Source organism: Balaenoptera ricei, chromosome 8 (assembly GCF_028023285.1).
Source record: "Balaenoptera ricei isolate mBalRic1 chromosome 8, mBalRic1.hap2, whole genome shotgun sequence".
Classification (NCBI taxonomy): domain Eukaryota; kingdom Metazoa; phylum Chordata; class Mammalia; order Artiodactyla; family Balaenopteridae; genus Balaenoptera; species Balaenoptera ricei.
This window is the reverse complement of record NC_082646.1, coordinates 7,666,404-7,686,835: the sequence shown is the minus strand read 5'-3', so window position 1 is coordinate 7,686,835 and position 20,432 is coordinate 7,666,404. Positions and strand designations below refer to the sequence as shown.

Here is a 20,432-nt window from a genome sequence, read left to right as displayed (position 1 = left end):
TTTCCAGCGCCTGGCGCTGACTGGGGGACTGGCAGACCACTACAGCCCGCTCCCTCCTGCGCGGACCCCGCCCTCCTTCCCCGACTCCTCCCACCACCTCGGAGTTCGGGCGCCTGCGCGTGGCGGCTGGTCGGCCCCCCAACCCCGAGAAAGCCCATTGGCCGCTGGGTGAGGCCGGGCACTACCTGGCGCCTGTGGCGGCCGCACGTGCTGGGAGCGGAAGCAGCGATCGCAGTTATGGCGTCGTTACTTTGGGGAGGCGACGCAGGGGCTGCGGAGAGCGAGCGGCTGAACAGCCACGTAACTGCCACCGAGCCGGGGAGGGCAAGGGGACAGGGGCTAGAACAGCACTCCCGGAGGGAAATGTGCTGGGGAGGGGAAGGGGGAGCTCCGCCAGGGTTTGGAGCCGGTGTCAGATGGTGGAGGGGAGGTGTGAAAAGGATTTGGAAGAGGGCCACGGGAAGGGAGACCCCAAGAGAAACAAGACCTTTGGTTTGAAAAGGCAAAATGAAGACACCTGCGGGAGGGAAAGCAGCTGGGAGCCCCAAGTGGACCCTGAGTTTTCTGCTGTCCCAGTTTGACCATTAAGCCTCAGCTAGCCTCCATCTCATCTACCAACGCGCTTTCCTATCAGCTATCCCTTGCTCGTGCTGTGACCCCTCAAGGACTGTCACATTTAGACTCGAGGCTTATAAAGAGGAACTTCATATACAGGGGCAGTAGAAAGTCTCCTCCAATTTTAGGATAATTCATACAGGAGACCTGCTTCTCAAAGGAATCCGTTAATACATAATATCGCAAAGGAAGCAGTATTGGCGTGGCCTTGCCTGCCTCCCTGCCAGCCCGTGTTAGGGGGTGGCACTGGGCTGCTTGATGCCTTGCTTCCCAATATTGATTGAAATTTGTATCTTTCAATAGTTTTCAAACGTCATCCATCCCTGGAAGAACCTTCGGGGTATTAAGAGTCCTACCGTTCCAAACGTAGGTGAGTGTTGTTAAAGAAGATTGGGCTCAGTTCATTTAAAAAGCATTGCTTTCCTTATGTCCCTGGCAATTTTGGCTCCCTTAATTTAACATTCAAGACCCTCCACTACCTTTCCAATCTTTTTACCAACTCCATCACTGCTTGACCCTTCCTTTGTACACACTGTAGAGTGGGCAGGAGAAACTGGGATGATAACGCTGGACGTTCCTGCTTGGCATTTATCTTTACAGTTGTTTCTCTTCCATCTTTTTAGACGGTTCTGTTAATAACACCGAAGAAGATGATGAAGAAGATGAAGGTAGGAAATAAATTCATTTGCGTGTATTTACTGGCATTCTGTTTCCTTTAATCATGACTTTCACAATGTGGGTGAATAATACCATCTTAATTGGAAAAGAACCATCTTTGCTTCTGTTTTCTTTATAAATAGTGAATGTCAGAAGAAATACTAACTTAGAAGTCAGGATTACTTCTTTAGAGGAAATTGAAATAGAATATGCAGGAATGGGTTATGAATTTTCAGCTGGCAAGGAAAAATTAGGTCTGCTGGCAATAGGTGTAGGCTTGGTTGAGGTTAGAGGTTGGTGTAGCAACAGAGCATAAGAAACTGGATCCTCGTGGAAACAAAAAGGAATTCTCAGTGCTGTGTCATTCTTTTTAGAACCTTCTTTTGGAAGAAAAATGAGAGTAGGAACAATTAGTTGCTTGATATACAACCCCTGAATGGAAGGAAGCAACTTGTTAGATGTCATTCAGGAGGCTTGACTTTCCCCCTGCAATATCCCCTGTTTTATCCTTGTTTTTCCAGTGGAATTGGCAGCTAATTCACTCTTGAACAAGTTAATCCGGCAGTCCTTAGTAGAATCCAGTCACCGAGTTGAAGTCTTACAAAAGGATCCCAGCTCTCCACTCTACTCAGTGAAAACATTTGAAGAGCTGCGGCTGTGAGTGTTTTTACTTTAAGTGTAGGAAAATTCCAGAGAGCATAGCACAGAACAAACTAATCTGCTAATAATAATCATCAGGATCTCCTTGGTGTTCTAATGGTCAATACTCAAATGAGATATGGACATTTTGCATGCAATTAAAATATAGCTCAAAGAGGAAACTAGGATACCTGAATTCTCCAACGACTTGAGAACATTTTTGATGGTAAAATATTTTAACCTTGCTGTGCTAAGGGGGATAGCTAAGCCAGACACAGCCATATTGCTACTCTCCATACCAGAATACAGATAACAGGAATTTTGATGACCCAAATACCCCTTTAGATAAGTTACAAGCTTTTACCTTTTTAATTATTTTTTTGGTCTCAGATGGTATTTAAATGAATAACTTTCCCAAATAGGTTTGCATTTCCTAGGGAGTTATCAGCTGGCATTAAGGAAATGTATTTGAATAGGTTGAGTTACTGATACGGACTTATGTAAGTGGGGAAATCCAAAATCCCAATGCCTGCTTTCTAGTTGGGGAGAAGCTTACTTATGATTAAAGGTTGGCTGCCAGTAATCTACCAATTAATCTACCAATTAAGCGTGTCCAAAATGTGCATGTCATTGTAGTGGAAGTATTCCAGCCTACTTCACTTTATCCTCTTTCTAACATCTATCCTGAGACCCCAGGAAAGACGCATTTAAAAATACTGGCTCAGAAGAATGAGCTGATATTGCGTCTTCTGCTCCTAGAGAGAATTGATTTAAGAATCACCTAAATGAAATTTTGTTTTCTCTGAAAATTGCCATTGAAACGTTAAAGTTTGTCATTGACTAAAAGGAAATAAACAATAAATCTCACTTAGTTTTCTGCTTGTGTGGAAAATAAAACTCTACTGGAAAATTGATGCACTTCTCTCAGATGAGTTTTTCCTTTTTTTTTCTTGGTTCAAGAGAAAGTTCAACGTTAGGCCCTTACTACTGTCCTTGGCCTGGGCTTATGACGTAATTTATTACTTTAGTGCTCCAACTGTGCAGACATGATTGTATATGTTTGAGAGTTGAGGTTTAACTTGTATATTTCCAAATATTAATTTTTATACTCAGTTGCAAAGTGGCCTAATTTAGAAGTGCACCTTTCAGGTTTGTATTTCTGAGGCTACTGACGCATCATAGACTTTAAGTATTTGATTTTTTTTTTTTTTTGACAGAAAAGAAGAGTTACTAAAAGGGATCTATGCAATGGGATTTAATAGACCATCCAAAATTCAAGAGATGGCTCTCCCTATGATGCTGGCACATCCGTGAGTTTCTAGGGTAGTGGTATTCCAACTGGTTATTTTTAGTCTCTTATATTCAGTTTATGCCCAGGAGCTTGTATTCAGTTTATGTCCAACATATCCTCTTTCCTACAGACCTCAGAACCTCATAGCCCAGAGTCAGTCTGGAACAGGAAAGACGGCTGCTTTTGTCTTGGCAATGCTAAGCAGAGTTAATGCCTTGGAATTGTTTCCACAGGTAAGGAAAGGCTGGGAGACAGATGGGAATGGTTGCGGTGCCAAAGATATTTTAGTAATAGGCAATATTGCTGCAATGACGTGATGATATTTAGAATAGATGTTCTTTCATAAAATCAGAGTATTGGGCAGCAGTATGGGGCAGTGATTGAGAGCACAGGCTTTACAGTTTGACTGGTTCCAATTCCAGCCTCTCTACTCACCAGCTGAAAGTCTTAGGCGAGGTAGTAAATCTTTTGGAGTTACGTTTTCTTGTCAGTAAAGATGACACTTATAAAGGTATGGATCAGTTATTCTGTTCACCCTTGAACCCTAACGCCAATCACAGTGCTTGGCTTGTAGAAACCACTCCTTAAACATTGAATGAATGAATGAATGAATACCTGCCTCATAGGATTGTCATGCAGATTGAGTGAATGAATGTACATTTTTAGCACCGTGCTCAACATAAAGTGAGCGTTCAGTAGTGATAGCTGTATAGCTGTAGGTCACCCAGTCCCTCCTACTCATTTAGTGGAGAAGGAAGCAGAGGCTTGGAGAAGGAAAGGTCACACGTGAGGTCACAGTTGTCAGAGAGCGACTGAGCAGGGGCTGGAACTGCGCTTGCCCTTCTCCCAACCTAGTGTCAATACATGGAAAGTATCTGGTGATCTTTTCCTCTTTCTCCAACCTGTGTTCATCAACTTGGTTGACAAACTGGGAACCCAAGTGTTGGGTGCGCTCAGAGCTATGGGGCAGCAAGGATTCCCTCAGGAAGTTTACAACCTGCGCAGCAAGATAACCTGTGGACATGGATATGGGTGACTAGTGGCAGGCATAGGAAATTCTGTGCTTTCTTTAGACAAGTTCAGAGAAATTTATATCTGGGGTTTGATTTCATGAGTAAAAATCCTTTAGGAGAAGCCATGCTTGAACACATGTTGAGAAATGTGTGTGGAAACTGTTTTTATCACTTTAGCTGTGTTTCCCTCTCTCTATCTCAGATCCTTGATTGAAGTTCAGAAATGCGTTAAATATCACCAGTTTCTTCCATCGACATCTTCATTCATCAACAGCCACCATTTATAGGGGGGATGGAAGTAACAAATGAAAGAGTTTCAGGGAACATTCTGCCAGAGATGTGTAAGATGGATTAGACCAAGCAGGGAGTGCTCTGGAAATGGGCAGACTTTTAATATCAGGGAAGAGGTGATGGCGACCACACTCAAGCTGTAATTAGTCTTGCATCCCTTCTCTTTTTGATTCCCAGCCCCACTTCATCCCATTTTTCCCCTACCAAAACAGCGTGACCCATAACCTGTGTTTCTTCATGACCTTTCAGAGAGGAATGTATAAAAGGAAGCTGCTTCTCCATCCTTCAGCCCCTTCTCCCCTTCCATACTCAGCATTCACCCCAGATCTATCAGCTGCTAAGTCGTATTCAAGTAAAAATATTCTGTTCAACCAAAATCACCAGTTTCACTTCTGTGCCTCTCCCTCCACAAATTTTAATTGTATTTCAGAATTGCATGATGGCTGTTATGAACCTTTCTCCTTCCCCGCTTCTCTCTCTCTCCCTCTCTCAGTGCCTCTGCTTGGCTCCTACTTATGAACTGGCTCTGCAAACTGGCCGTGTGGTCGAACGGATGGGGAAATTCTGTGTGGATGTTCAAGTGATGTACGCCGTTCGAGGGAATCGAAGTATGTACCAGCAAGCCAGCCCTGGCTGATATTTTAAATCCCGACTGCACCACTAACACAGTCGTGGTATATACCTTCTCTGCTTTCTTGCCTTTAAAGTGGTGGATATAATGGCACCTATATCATAGAGTTGTTACTGGAATTAAATAAAATGATACAGATAAAGCACTGGGCACACCCCTGGCACGTAATAAGGACCCAGTAAATGTTAGCTGCATCATTCCCACAGCCCAGAAGAGGGTGCTTTTCCCTGTTCTTTTCTGTGAAGCTCAGTTGTTTTGTGCAGAACAGCTTTTATTGTTTCACTTTTTCATTAAAGTATTACATGCATAAAGTGAACAAAAAAACTTTAAAACACAGAAAATTCAAAGGTAAAAGTGAAAGTTCTTTCAAAAACCTATTTCCAAAGACAGCTATGGTTTTGTTAACAAATCTTTGTGTGTTTTTTTGTTTTGTTTTTGAGTGCTTACAAAAATGGGAGCATTTTTTTTCATGCTGTTCAAAAACTTATGCGTTTTAAACATCTTCTCATGTCAGTATGTATAGCCCCACCTCATTCTTTTGACTAGCTGTATAATATTCTGTCATTTATTTCATGTAACCTGTTGATAGACATTTTGGTGGTTTTCCATTTGGGGAAGATTTGTAGGCCTTTCACTGCTGTGCCAGTGTTTCTGTAGGACAACGGGAATGCTGCAGGGTGGCTTTTTAGATGACCGTGGGGCAGAATCAAACATGCACGACTATTATCATTACTGTAAACTTAGAAACTTGGGAATTTATCCTAAAACTCTGTAAAATCAAAAACCACAAAGACCCTCAGGGTTGGCACTTGGAAAGCCATTACGACATGTGTTTCATTACCGGGAATTGTGGGTGGTTAGAGTCGTTTGCGCCTGAAGGAAGCCTTTAAACCCTTTTCCTTTTCCCCCTAGTTGCCAGAGGCACTGATGTCACCAAACAGATCATAATTGGCACTCCTGGGACTGTCCTAGATTGGTGTTTCAAGCAAAAATTAATTGATTTGACTAAGATTCGTGTGTTTGTCCTGGATGAAGCAGATGTGATGATCGACACGCAAGGATTCTCAGACCAAAGCATTCGTATTCAAAGGTAACCTTCACATCCAGCCTTTTCTTCCTGGATCTTCTGTCCAGAGGAGGAATTTCATTTGTCTGCTGCCCCTAATTGTCTTTACTGCTTATTCCCCACTTCGTTCACCTTTAAAACAAGTTGGGTTTTTATTATTTTCACCAGCTCAGTGGGCCTTCAGCCTGCTGTAATTTCCCAACTTCTTCATCTTGTAATCTTGCCTGATTGCTTTACTCTTGTGCTGCAGGCTTACAGATGGAATCCATATACAGTGGATCTGCACCAAATTTTGCCAGTTATCTTATATTTGAGCAGAATTCTAAAGAGAATTCATTAAAACCTGATAGCGCTATCGTGAGGACACAGTAGCCTGGGATCAGGAGCCTAGTATCTAGTCCTGACTTTGCCTGTAAGTTGTTAAATAAATCCTGTTGATTTCCTAGGCCTCTCTCCCAGGATCACCAAGGGGCTTAAAATTTGAGATTATCAGGCCTAACCTGAACCTTACTGAATCAGAATTTATGGGAGTGGGCTTTAAGAGTCTGCATCGCTCATTTTTAAATAAAGTATTTATACACTGTGTTAAATTCAAGTATAATATTGAAAGACTTGTAATGATAACCAGTAATCCCCTGCCCCAACCCCTAGAGAATACTGTCCGTTATGACATTAACTTTCATATCTTTAAATAACCTGCTCACATTGCTATTTCTTGTTGTATATTCATTGTATACAACATAGTTGGTTACATTCACAGCTGGTATTGGTATCATCACAACACAAATAGCGTTCACTGCTGAGTATTGAGTTACTATAATTATGTTTTTCTTGTGCTTCTCCCCCTGGAGTTGCCTATTTTTCTTCATTTGGTTACTGTCACTGTGTAGCAGTCTTTAATTTTTCTCTACCTGTTTCATCATACGTGTCATATGTCAATGATATCTCCAGATAGTCAAATACATCTTAAAATTCTGTCGGTTTCTTTTTTTCCGGAAGATCTCCCACACTCACTGTCTCCGGTTTCAGCCTGGGCTGGTTGCGCTCCGGTCCTGTGGTCACAGCCACATTACAGGTTTCCCCTGTCCTCATTAACAGTTTCCAATCTCCTGTCTTGTGGGTCCTTTTTCTTGGTTTACTGTTGGTTTACTGAATATGCTGGAACGTATCTGCTAAGGGCTTCCTGCAAAAGGATGTGTAGGAAGTTCATTTTCTAGCCCCTGCTTGTCTGAAAATGTTTTTATTGTACCTGTAAATTTGATCTTTGGCTTGAGTTTCCCTGGATGTGGAATTCTGTCTTGAAAAGCTTTCTCCCTGTAAATTCGGAGACAGTTTTGAAAACAGAAAAGTGGTGGGTTTTTTACTGTAATTAATACTCTGTTTCCAGTGTTGCTGCCGGAAAGTTTAATGTCATCCTGATCCTCAGACTTTTGTCTGTGATCTGTTTTTTCCTCGCTAGAAGGTTTTGGAATCTTTTTCTCCATGATGTACTGAAACTTCTCAATGTTGTGCTTTGGTTCAGATCTTTTTTTTCTTCATTGTACTAGACACATGGTACACTCTTTTCATTCCCAAAACTTGTGCCTGCCAGATCTGGGGAAATTTCTTGTTACTTCTTTCCCTGCGGTGACCAACTTTTTAGGAAGACAACCCGGGATACAGTCATAGCAGGCAAATATATATGTACATACATACACACACATATATCTCATATATATATAAAACTATAATACAGAAGAAATAATCGTACATGTGTTATTACTTTAACATAAAAATATGGAAAATATATGTTTATTTGAAATTATGTATTATTCTGTACTTTTCTGTTACATTAGTGCTACTATTTAAACAAAACTGTAGAACTAAACTGGCAATTACTAGTAATTCATAGGAGAACTAATTAAATAATATGTATGAGAAAAATACAACAATAATGTTTCGTCTCTGATATAGCAATTTAATCTTTTTAAACATGATTGGCTGCTTAAATTTTGGAGGCTGTGCTACTGTATATTCTTTTTTTTTTTTTTCTTTTTTTTTGGCCACACCACACCATACAGCTTGCAGGATCTTAGTTCCCCAACCAGGGATCGAACCCGGGCCCTCAGCAGTGAGAGCACTGAGTCCTGACCACTGGACCTCCCTGGAATTCCCTACTGTATATACTTAAGATACGTAATTATAGAACTATTTATGAGGAGAACGTAAATACGATAGAACTAATTAAACATATTACAGTAAGTCCCCACATACAAATGAGTTCCGTTCCGAGGGCGTGTTCGTTAAGTCCAGTCTGTTCGTAAGTCCAACGAAGTTAGCCTAGGTACCCAACTAGCACAATTGGCTATATAGTACTGTACTGTAATAGGTTCATAATGCTTTTCACACAAATAATACATAAAAAACAAACACAAAAAATAAAACATTTTTAATCTTACTTACTTTTCAAGTACAGTACCTTGAAAAGTACAGTAGTACAGTACAACAGCTGGCATCCAGGGGCTGGCATCGAGTGAACAGGCAAGAAGAGTTACTGACTGGAGGAGGGAGAGGAGGTGGGAGATGGTAGAGCTGAAGGATCGTCAGCAGTAGGAAACAGAGGGCAAGCTGCAATTTCACTCACGACTAACGTTGATGGCACACGTTCTGGTTCCTTGCTGGATTCAATTCTATCTACACTCTTGAAAAAATGATCCAGTGACGTCTGGGTAGTAGCTCTTTTTTTCTCATCATAGATGACACGGTAGCACTGGATTTCATTCTGAACGGCTGCTGCAACCTTCATGTACCATTCTGCGTTCGGGTCCTGTGCGTCAAAAACTAACAGTGCCTTCTCAAATAAAGAAAATCCCCTTGCTATTTCCTGAGTCGTGAATCTCTTCAGTTCTTCAGTTACTTCTTCTTCCTCTTGTCTCTCTTCGTCCTTTCTCTGGGCTTCCAATTCCATCAGGTCTTCATTAGTAAGCTCCTTGTGTTGCACAGCAAGGAGTTCAGTGAAGTCGTCCTCTTGCTTCAAATAAAGATACTGTACTACTGTACTCTATACAGTATGGCACAGTAAAGTACACAAAAGCACAACCACTTGTAGAGGATGCATGCATGTGACAACGTACGCCAGACACGTGAACTAACTTACGTGATTGGACATGTGAACACACATCCGCATCTTTGAAGGTTCACAACTTGAAGGTTCGTATGTAGGGGACTTACTGTACCTGTATTTAATGACAGAAACAATAATAACACTTTTTTTTCTGTCTCACAGTGTGGTAAGTTGTTTTTACTCTCTCTTTTCCAGTATCCTCTGAACTCCCTGCAGCCCTCTTTTCTTGTATGTGGCAGTAAAACAGAATACAGTCAGATCTAAAATTCATTTTGACTTGCAGCTCTGCCCTTATTAAGGCCACACTGATTCTTTTTTTTTTTTTTTTTTTTGGAGTATAGTTGATTTACAGTGTTGTGTTAGTTTTCTGCTGTACAGCAAAGTGAATCTGTTATAGGTATACATATATCCAGTCTTCTTTAGATTCTTTTTTGATATATGTCATTACAGAGTATTGATTTGAGTTCCCTGTGCTATACAGTAGGTCCTTATTATCTATTTTATATATAGTAGAAGCCCACACTGATTCTTGGTATCAGTCCAGTGTGATATTCTCTGAACAAAAGTGTTCAAGTATAGAATACTTAGGAGTTTACCTGCTAGCAACAGTGGTTTTTAGACTTGCAAGAATCAATTTCTAGCTCCTTCAAAATGTTCTTCCACTGTATCTGCAGGCTTGTTTCTGTGGACCAACTGTTTGTCATTCAGTTCCTTTGCATCTATAAATCCGTCGTTTAGGTTATCCATGTCTAAAATGTCCATCATTTTCAAGCACTCTGAAGTCTATTAGATGTCATCATAAGTGAAACCTCTTCTCCTCAGGGAACATGATTAGAAAGCACAGGGGTGACTTAAGCTTGTCAAACTGAAAGATGGATTCTTTACAAATTTAGTAAAGAAATAAGAAAGTCCTCAACTTGGCTGTCCTTTTCTGGTGACATTTTTTGACTTCTGCGGCAGCTTTATTCCTAAAAAAAGGAAAAATGAGTCATTTTTTGCTACAAGTTTTTGTTGCAACCTTTACAGAACACCAGACAGCCCAGGTGCAGTCAGTACGAGGCCTCTTCACAAGTCACCAGACAGCTGTGGAGAAACAGTGTGGTATTTCTATTTTACTGTAATCTTTTTCTCCATTCTCATCCTTGACGTATTTCCAAGTTGGAGTTGGACATTCTTTTTGTCTCAAACTTTGAAAATAGGCCAACATTTTAAATCTTTTCACTGGCCAGCTACAGTGGCAGGCGTCTCGTAGGCACACGTCTGAGGTGGCTCTACGTCCATTTCTGCACAGTTAGAAATCTTATTAAGGCTTCTGCAAGTTTGAAATAACAAAGTGACCCAAAACTTTGGTAATGAAAAGCTCAATATCACAGGTAAGCAAATTGTATGTGTTTTTAGAAGTATTGTGTACAAAGGATGCAGGACATTTAGCTGGTAAGATCTTTTCATGTTCTTTGATAAGGAATTTATAGACTGAATGGAATATGCCAGAATATACATTTGCACTGCTGCTCATGCAGGGAGTTGAACAAAGGCTAGTTTGTATTTGGATACAATGTCGACAGTCTTCTGTTGTATATTTTCTGTGTTGTATAAAAACTTCATAGAAGCCAAAAAGATGTTTTGAGACTCCATTTTTTCAAAACCAAGTACCTAAGAGATTGGGGGGGTGGGAGGCGTGTATTTTGTGTTGCCGTGATTTGAAATCTCACTGGATACACTGTAGAAGCATGGTCTCTGGTAAGATCTGAGACACTCCACTCTACACTGAGAGAGGAAAGACGTCTGTTATCAAAAGTTCCCGCCTTGTTCACCCGCAGGACACTTTACTTGCAGCCTCTGAACCAGGAAATGTAACTTTACTCAGTTTCATAGGCATGGCAAGGGAAAGACACAGTCACACGTGTCCCTTTGCATGATGTGGGCAAACTCGTTCAGCTGAGCCCTGGTGTGTTTGGAGGAGGCAAAAAACTTAGTTTAGAAGTATTGCCTGTCTCATCCTGAACTTGCGCGATTCAGTTTCCATATATGCTTTCCACATCCCTTCTCCGCCAGGCCTGGTCCCGAATTCATCCCTTCATTTGGTGCAGTCTGCTCTGATGGCATTATTTACCTCTTTAACCCAGTTGTATGTGTCATTCCATCCGTCACTAAAATAACACAGTCGGTTAGCCTTTTTCTGTCCTGTCTGGATCATACCGGCATTGTCCTCTGTTTCTTTTCCATAGCTTCCTTTTCTTGTCTTATGCATGCAAAACATCCGTAACACAAAGATACGTGATATCTACAGTTACCTCTTTGAGGATATTAATTATAGCATTAAAATTTTTTTCCGTTCTCAACCCTGTCTCTGAGTGATCTAAGTTTCCTTTTGTGTTTGTTGGCTACAGTCTGTCTTCGTGGCGGATCTTTCCTCCTCGCATCTGGTGACCCTGCACTAGCCTTTCATAACCCAAGCTGAGGAACTAGAAAACTTATTTATCGACAGCTCTGTGTGCACGGTTGGGGCTTGTAACTTGGAAGCTTCACTTGAGGATGCTTGTCACCTGGAGGTCTTCAGGAGCATGGAATGTCTCTCATCTCCTGCCTGGGACACTCCGTTGCTGGCATCTCGGGAGCAGAGCAGGATGGTCCAGTGGATGGGCTGGGAGGGGTCCATCGTTCAGTATATGTATTTTCACTTGATCCGCTATTCAGCTGTCTGCTTTATCCTCACCGTCCGCTGAGGCTCTTCTGCTTGTACAGGCTTAGCTGCCAAAGAAGGGTGGGGTCCAGCTGCTCCTTGTATATATTTTCATCCAGCCTTCCTATTTAAAAAAGTGTGGGCCCAAGATCAAGCAAGACTCCCTTCTTGCCATCCCCTACCAATAAGTTGGTATGTTTAAATGTAACAGTGAATAAAAGATGCGGAAGTCCAGGGAAGATTCAATAGTCAAAAAGGGCTTTCTACTAAAAAGAATATTAAGTAAAATTAGATAGAGTATTTATGTTGGTTGTTCATCCCTCCATTGTTCACTTTTCCTTTCTTTTGCTTAAAATACATTAAGTCACAGCACTGTCCAATAGAAATATAATGTAAGCCACAAGTGTAATTTAAAATTTTTCTAATAGCCACATTAAAAAAGAAACAGGTGAAATTCATGTTATAAAATATTTTATTTAACGTGACATATCAAAAATAGCATCTTAACAAGTAATGTTACCAATCTAAAAATTGTTAATGAAATATTTTGCATTCTTTCTTTTCATACTAAGTCTTCAAAATCCAGTGTGTTCTGCAGAACAGCCCATGTTTCCTTCCCTTGGACAATTTGTATAAGTTTTCTTTCTGGAGTGAAATGGCCGCAGCCTTGGGATACCAGTCCTGGTGCCCTCTTTTTCCAGGTGAAGGGTGTGGGAGAGCAGATTGCCGAGCGACGCAGCCTGCTGACACAGATTCTCCTCGTGTCTTCTCACAGCCCTCACCCCACCCCCACCAGGCCTCTGGTCTTGCACGTCCTAGACCTCCCAGTGGTTCTGAGGGAACCGCTGCCTTTGCATCAGCACCTCCCTCTGTAGCGCTCATATTGCAGCTTCATCCACCTTCTCGGTTATCACGCTTTTCCACCTTGCAAAAATATATTGAAATATCTCATCCACCCGTTTCTCTTCTCTTATTCTGCACGTTTTGTAAGCTCATATCTTAATCACTTTATAGTCACATTAGTGGGATGCTGGACACTGAGAAGGTAACAGACGTAGTCTCCTGTGGCCAACCAGAAATCGGTCCGATTGTTGTTTGAAAAGCTCCCAGATGATTCAGGTCCCAGGCTTGAAAGAATGTTTGGGAATCGCTGGACTGTATGAGCTCACCTGCTCCCTTTTAGCCCTGACCGCTTATTCTCTAAGTGCTCTGTTGTCTTCTCAAAGGCAGTGATTCCTCTCTGGTCTCTCTTCTATTTTGTTGTTTAAAAAATTAACTTTTTAATTGATGTATAAAATATGGACAGAGAACTATACAAATCCTAAGTGTACTGCTGGGTGAACTATCACAGAGGGGCTATGCTCATGGGACAATGGCCCACATCAAGACACAGAACTTTACTGGCACCCCGTAAATCCCCTGCAGCCCCTTTCCTGTCACCCGCCCCTCTCTCCTCCACAGGCTTAGCTGTACCCTGACTGCTGACTCCGTACACTCGTTTTGCCTTTTTTTTGAACTTGGTATCAATTAGCCTGTGTTCACTGTGGGTTCAGTTTACATTCCACATGCAGTAGCATCTTCCCCTTCTGCTCCCCTTTTATTTATATCCAAGTTCTTCCCATTCCAAATAGACTTAATGTGGCTGTTCTTTCCCGCCCCAGAGACAGAACACCTGCCATCGAATGATGAGCCTCTGTGCCCTTCATCCGCGTGGAACTTGTGCGGGATGATTGCCGTAAACAGCACCTAGACTAACACCCTAGGCTCCACGAGCCCGTCTTTCCTAAGGAGAAGACTGGCGTGAAAACCCAGATCACTTACCTAAACTTCACTCCGGAGCCCCACATTCAGTGTATCCATTTTCCCAAATCCTTGGTGGGCAGGAGGGGCTGACACGTGGCGCTCTGCAGCAGGTGTAGTTGTCGTGGCCGCAGCACCTTTCACGGTGACCCCAGAGCAGGGGCCTGGGGGGCAGCTGATGGCCGTGGGCATCAAGTGCTGGAAGCTGCCCCCCCAGGAGAGGGACGGGCCTGGCCATCGGGTGACGGCCTTCTTCCCTCCTCTCTCGTAGAGCTTTACCCTCCAAGTGCCAGATGCTCCTCTTTTCAGCGACCTTTGAAGACTCCGTGTGGCAGTTTGCGGAGCGGATCATTCCTGACCCCAACGTTATCAAGTTACGAAAAGAGGAGCTGACCCTGAACAACATCCGACAGTATTACGTGTTGTGCAGGAGCAGGAAAGACAAGTACCAGGCTCTGTGCAACATTTACGGTGGCATCACCGTTGGCCAGGCCATCATATTCTGCCAGGTGAGTCCGCCGGGACTTGTCTTACTCGTGCCCAGATTTCTGTGCAGGTGGAGCCGGGCACCGCGTTTGGTGCTCTTTGTACATTGTGTTGTTTAATCTTCAGAGCAGCTCTGAATAGAGATTATCTGTATTTTATGGGTGAAACTGAAGTAATGGAATAGGACTTCAATATGATGTGAAACAGAGGGCATCCTTCTTTTATTTCTTTTTTTCTTTCTTTCTTTTTTGGTCGCGCCCCGCCGCTTGTGGGATCTCAGTTGCCTGACAAGGGATTTAACCTGGGCCCCGGCAGTGAAAGCCTGGAATCCTATCTACTAGGCCACCAGGGAACTCCCTGGGCATCCTTCTTTTAGAGGGACTGCTTCTAACACTTCCCTATTCAGGTTGATGTTTATTGTAGTGTTTCCATAGGTACCCTTTATCAGGTTAAGAATGTTCTCTTCTACTCCTAACTTACTATGAGCAAAGCAGCCACTCAGTCACTCACTATTAACAGCCCCTTGTTTTTATTTTCGTATTTACTTTTCCTATCTGACGTTTTTCGTGTTCGTGTCTTGGTTGTATTTTTTCACCACCATGTGCACACTGTCAGCTCCGTGAGGGCAGGCTCTCACCTGTTCCACTCATCTTCATGCCCCGGCCCTAGAATAGCCCCACCCAGCACATGGAGGGCCCTGGAAACATGCTTGTAGAGTAAAGGAAAGCTCAGCTCTGCCGTGGACTAGCCATGTGACCTTGGGCAAATCACTTAATGGTTTTAAGCTTTGGGTTTATTTTTCAGTTTTTTTAAATGAACTTAGGTAGCTACTTCATCAGATCATGAGGAAAGCAGATGAACTTGATTCACGTCAAGGTTTTAGCAAAGTACCTGGCGTACACAAGGATGTCATCATTGTTAGGTTACCTCATTTTGTCATCAGACCACCATGAGAGGTGGGCGGAGCATTTTATTCTCTGTTTCAGGGCTGAGAAGCCAAAGCTCTGACAGGTTGAGAGGATGTGCCCCTTAAAAGCCCGGGGGAGGGAGAATCCCCTGCCACATTCTCAGATCCCTCTAGGCCCCAAAGGGAAGGTGAAGCAAAACTCCTCTGCAGCACCCCCAGCTCCCATGCCCTGCAGACGTGAGCGCTGCACACATAGCCAGGCTGCTTCAACTTGGGCGCCATGCTGGGTTTTGATTTTCCTGCAGACTCGTCGAAATGCCAAATGGTTGACTGTGGAGATGATGCAGGATGGCCACCAGGTGTCTCTGTTAAGTGGAGAGCTGACTGTGGATCAGCGAGCTTCCGTCATTCAGAGGTTTCGAGATGGGAAGGAGAAAGTTCTTATAACAACCAACGTCTGTGCTCGAGGTGTGTATGTGTATGCACTTAAAGTCAAGTTTATTGAGGTATCATTTACATATGATAAAATTCACTCTTTTTAAGGATACGTTTCAGAGAGTTTTGACAAACATATATAGTCACGTACCCATCACTGTAATCAAAATATGGAACATTTCCATCCCCCCTCAAAATTTCTCAGTGCTCATTTTCAATCAGTCTCTGTAACTAATGACCCCTGCCAACTACTGACCAGATTTCTGTCTCTGTATTTTTGTCTTTTGCAGAATGACATGTAAGTTAAATCATACAGTTGGTAGCCTTTGTGTCTGATTTATTCCACTTGACATCATACTTTGGAATTCATCAATGTTATTACATGTATCAGTAGGTCATTCCTTGTTATTGCTGAGTAGTATTCCATGGAATGGGTCGTACCACAATTAGGTCTTCCATTCACCAGCTGATGGACATTTGGATTGGTTACAGCTTGGGGCTGTTTAGACTAAAGCTGTAATAAACATTCATGTGTAAGGCTTATGTGGACATATGCTTTCATTTCTCTTGGGTAAATGCCTAGGAGGAGGATTTCTGGGTCATGTGGTAAGTGTATGTTTAGCTTTATAGGAAACTGCAAAACTGTTTTCCAGAGTGGCTGTACCCTTTTGCATCTCTACCAGCAATACAGGACAGTTCCAGTTGTTCTCCATCCTTGTCAGTGATTGCTACTGACACTCTTTTTTCATCTTAAGTTTTCAGTAGATGTGTGTGGTATCTCGCGTTTTCAACTTGTGTTCCCTAATGACTAATGCTGTTGGTCATCTCTGAGGTGTTTTTAATTTTAAAACTGTTGACTACTGGAAGAAAAATCTTTGTTTTTTCAAGAGGAGGGCCTTCGTACTTTCCTCATTCCTCCTGTATCCTTGCCTACACCGCATACCATGGAAACCATGTTTCCTCATTTATTACTAGCTCACCAGATAGAACTGAGGACCCGCCGTGAGTGCTGAGCTTGGCATTTGGAGGAGTGACCTAAAAAAGGACGCGGTTCCTTCCCCTCGGGAGCACGCTGCCTAGACTCCGGGCTCTCTAGACCAGCACTAGCCAATCGAAATTTTTGCATTGATCTAAATCTCCTATTCTCTGCTGTCCAAGCCATATATGGTGGCTATTGAGCACTTGATGTGTGACTAGTATGGCTGAGGAACTGGATTTTGAATTTGAATTAATTTAAATAGCCATAAGGCCAGTGGTTACCATACTGGACAGCACAACTCCAGACCCCAGAGAAAAGAGGGCACAAATTGCTCCAGAGTCAAAGCACCATACAGGGAGGACAAGGATTATGACCCAGACAGTTTATTAGTGTTGGGGAATGGAGGCGCTAGGTGAGCACAGAAGTCTTCCTAGGAAACATTAGGAGTGAAAGGTGTGAAAGGAAGGGGAGAACTCTTGGAAGTCTTGAGTTGTTTGTACTTTATCCTGCACTGTTTGGGCAGCTGGATTCTAAATACAAGTGCTCTGGACGTTGCTGTGGTGACCATGGTGACGATTAGAGGAGTGGGAGATGAGGGATTGGGGACACCAGTCCGGAAGTTGTTGTAACAGTTGAGGCAATGGATAAAATGACCTGACGAGAACAATGGCCATTCAATGGGGTGGAGCTGGGGCCCTGTGATGGGTAAGGGAATGTGAGACTAAGGGGCTTGCTGGGCACTTAGCACAGTGGGGGTGGAGAAGATGGAGGGGCTCCGTGACCTGCTGAGAGCCCCTCCCCAGCACACACACACACACACACACGCACACGCACACACGCACATGCACACACGCACGCATGCACACGCGCTTTGTACATATTTAGACTTCTGTATAATTCGCTTCTACTGACACTCTTTATCCAGCATCATAGACATACATACTTGCAAGCAAACTGCCTGACCAAAGGACCTATTTCATTTACGTAAAAGCAGGTTTGGTTTACAGATTGTGTCTATTAAATGAGAATTCCCTCGGCAAATGTGGTTCTTGAATAGCTATGTCCTGAGGAAAAAGTTGCAGGACCCTGCAGTGTCGTTCCTCTTCCAGGGATTGATGTGAAGCAGGTCACGATTGTTGTGAACTTTGACCTGCCCGTGAACCAAGCAGAGGAGCCAGACTATGAGACCTACCTCCACCGTATTGGGCGGACAGGCCGCTTTGGGAAAAAAGGCCTTGCCTTCAACATGGTCGAGGTGGATAAGCTGCCCCTGCTCATGAGGATCCAGGACCACTTCAGTGAGTAGCACCCGTCGTGCTCAGAGCTGTGGGCCTGCCCACGTTGACAGTGACGATGTGTGTCGTGGACCTGAGCCCAGAGGCTCGTGATCGGGTGGGGACAGGAGCCAGGGAGTAGGCTTCTGCTTCTTAGTGCCAGAGTTCCTAACAGGAGGCAGGGGTAACTAAGGGAAGATGTGAAAACCAAGTGGAATTGATAGGAGCTCATATTTCTATGTTATTGCTCATTCTGGGATCTGGAGCAGATTTTACGTCCATGAAGAACCACCCTAGGCAAAGTAATAAGCTCCTTTAAGATTATATTGTGTCCCCAGCTTCCTTTTTTATGTACATTTTTCCCTTCCTGTTGCCCCAGCGACCAGCTAGGACAGTCCTAAATCCTGAGGCCTGCTGCCTTCCTCCAGTGCCCCCACCCCCCCGCCGCCGCCATCTAAACAAGGCAGGCTCTGCTAACCCGCTGGGGCTCTTGGACGGGCGTGTTACACTCTGGTGGAAACTTGAAGGGTAACAGAAGCTGAGATGTCCCCCTGCCCCAGGGCCCTGGATAGATATGGCTGCGGAGCAGGCGAGGAAGAACCCTCGCAGGACTCCAGATGTATCTTTCACCTTTAGGACAATGGTACTTAACCTCTGTGGGAAGCAGAGGACACTATCCCCGGGGAAATGCACACAGGCACATATGTGCAATTTGGAGTATAATTTTAAAAGGTTTGCAGACTGGCTGTGGACCCTTCAGGGAAGTTGATTAAGCACCCCTGCGTTAGGATAACGGAGGAGGGATGGGGGCGGAGAAAGAACCATTAAGATCACTGTTGCTATGGTAATCAACACTCCCTGTGGCCATTCAGCAAACCCGCCCCCCCAATGCACACGCCCACTTCACCCTCCTGAGCTCAGGCAGGCACCTTCCCAGGTTCCCACCTTCCCCTCTCTGCACTGTGGTGATTTTTTTCTGCCCCACAGTATTTAGACATGTATGTTGTCTTGTCTGGTGCATTTGATGCCATTGTAGTTAGTATGGATTGGTTATTTGGATACCGTCCCTTCCTTACCTAATCTAGGGAATGTCCCAGTATCTCGAGGCCTTCCATACAAGGTGTCACTATCTTCAGAAATGTAATTGGATGGAATGACATTTCGTTTAGGCCCTGGGATAAGACTGTTCCATTCTCTTTTGTTCTTTTAGACAGCAATATTAAGCAACTCGACCCTGAAGACATGGATGAAATTGAAAAGATTGAATACTGAAGAAAGAACTTTATCATTTACAAGTATTCTGGTTTATGCGACAATGTAGGTTTTGAAAGCGATTTTTTATGTTGAGCCTTTTTCAACGTGAAACTGTTAATATGTGGCAAAATAAATGTCATGGTAGCCTTAGTTTTAAGACCTTTCTGAACCAAATTGATGCGAAGCACTTGATCCTTTTGAGTAAAAAAAGGGAGATTATTTCTTATTCCAATCTTTTCACAGATCAACATCTTTGCGTGGGCTACTGGGTTGTTGTGGGATTTAGTTTATAGAATCTGAGCAGGTCATGCCGCCTGTGAATATCTCACGGTGCCGCGAGATGGCAGTAGAACGTCAGTGTTTCTGGAATTTGAGTTGGTCGACAAGTGAAAAAACCACACGTCTTCAGACTTGCTCACTGCTGCCCCTCCCACCCCTAGTGTCTTCCCTCCCCACACATGCACGCACCCCTGCACCCCCCGCACAGACACACACTCTCACGTGTGAGTGCAGGGTGAAACCTTCACAAAGTAAAACGATTTGAAAGAGAGTATTTTGCTTCTTTTTTAGTGTTTCAACCAACACACAGAATTTCAAGATATTTTTGTATTTTACTTCTTAATCTCTTCAAATTAGAGAAGATTTAATCCATCATCAGTTATTTCATAGTCTCTGAAAATGTGGCTTTATTATAGACATTTCTTAAAAACAGGCAGTGGAGGTGGGGGGAACCCACTTGCCTTAGTAAAGAGGTGACACTTCAGGGAGCCAAAGGGTTTCGCTTTTAAGAACTTAATGGTGTATCTGAGAATCCTGGATGTTTTCCTGCAAGTCCCATTGAGATGCTTCTCATTTCTCACATTTGCTCCTAAAAAGTGAAACAGTGGGCTTGAGAAGAAGGGGGGGAAATTGATACTCTCCCAGAAAGCCTGAGCAGGTTTTGCAGCCCACAGCCAGAGCCGGGCCCCAGCTCTGTCACAGCAGACTGCCACCAGCAGCCTCAGTGAGTGCGCCTGTCATCCCGGTGTGGAGGGGTGTTTCTGGCCTATGTCTTCTGATATTCCATGTGCATGTCACCTGCCCATGTTGTATCCCGTGGGCAGGGCTCAGAAATACATGAAAATCGTTCAGCCTCCTCACCCCACAACAGATACTTATCGTGCACCCTTTATGCTAAACACCAAGGAAGAGAGATGAATAAGATGTACCAGTCATTTCAGAATTCAGAGTCTCACAGCAGAGACTCAGAATAAGCCAGCATTATTTTAATAATGATCTTTGCTTAAGGAAGGGGTTCAGAGGAGGCAC

The 20,432-nt window shown here is 43.4% G+C and overlaps 1 protein-coding gene across 1 annotated transcript; it reads left to right on the top strand.

Moving 5' to 3' along the window:
• The first annotated feature begins 114 nt into the window (after positions 1-114).
• DDX25 (DEAD-box helicase 25) lies at positions 115-19,274 on the top strand. The gene is made up of 12 exons (XM_059929236.1): positions 115-300; positions 919-985; positions 1,239-1,283; positions 1,794-1,929; positions 3,129-3,221; positions 3,333-3,435; positions 5,000-5,114; positions 6,050-6,227; positions 14,061-14,298; positions 15,488-15,650; positions 17,706-17,894; positions 19,081-19,274. Exons 1-12 carry the CDS (start codon positions 238-240, stop codon positions 19,140-19,142), a joined length of 1,452 nt encoding a protein of 483 aa, XP_059785219.1. The 5' UTR covers positions 115-237; the 3' UTR covers positions 19,143-19,274.
• The last annotated feature ends 1,158 nt before the right edge of the window (positions 19,275-20,432 follow it).

Excerpts from the sequence above, each read along its gene's own strand:
- DDX25 (XM_059929236.1), top strand. The coding sequence starts at position 238 with ATGGCGTCGTTACTTTGGGGAGGCGACGCAGGGGCTGCGGAGAGCGAG. Across the intron at positions 1,930-3,128 it reads ACATTTGAAGAGCTGCGGCT|AAAAGAAGAGTTACTAAAAG; the intron begins GTGAGTGTTTTT and ends TTTTTTTGACAG. Across the intron at positions 3,436-4,999 it reads CCTTGGAATTGTTTCCACAG|TGCCTCTGCTTGGCTCCTAC; the intron begins GTAAGGAAAGGC and ends TCCCTCTCTCAG.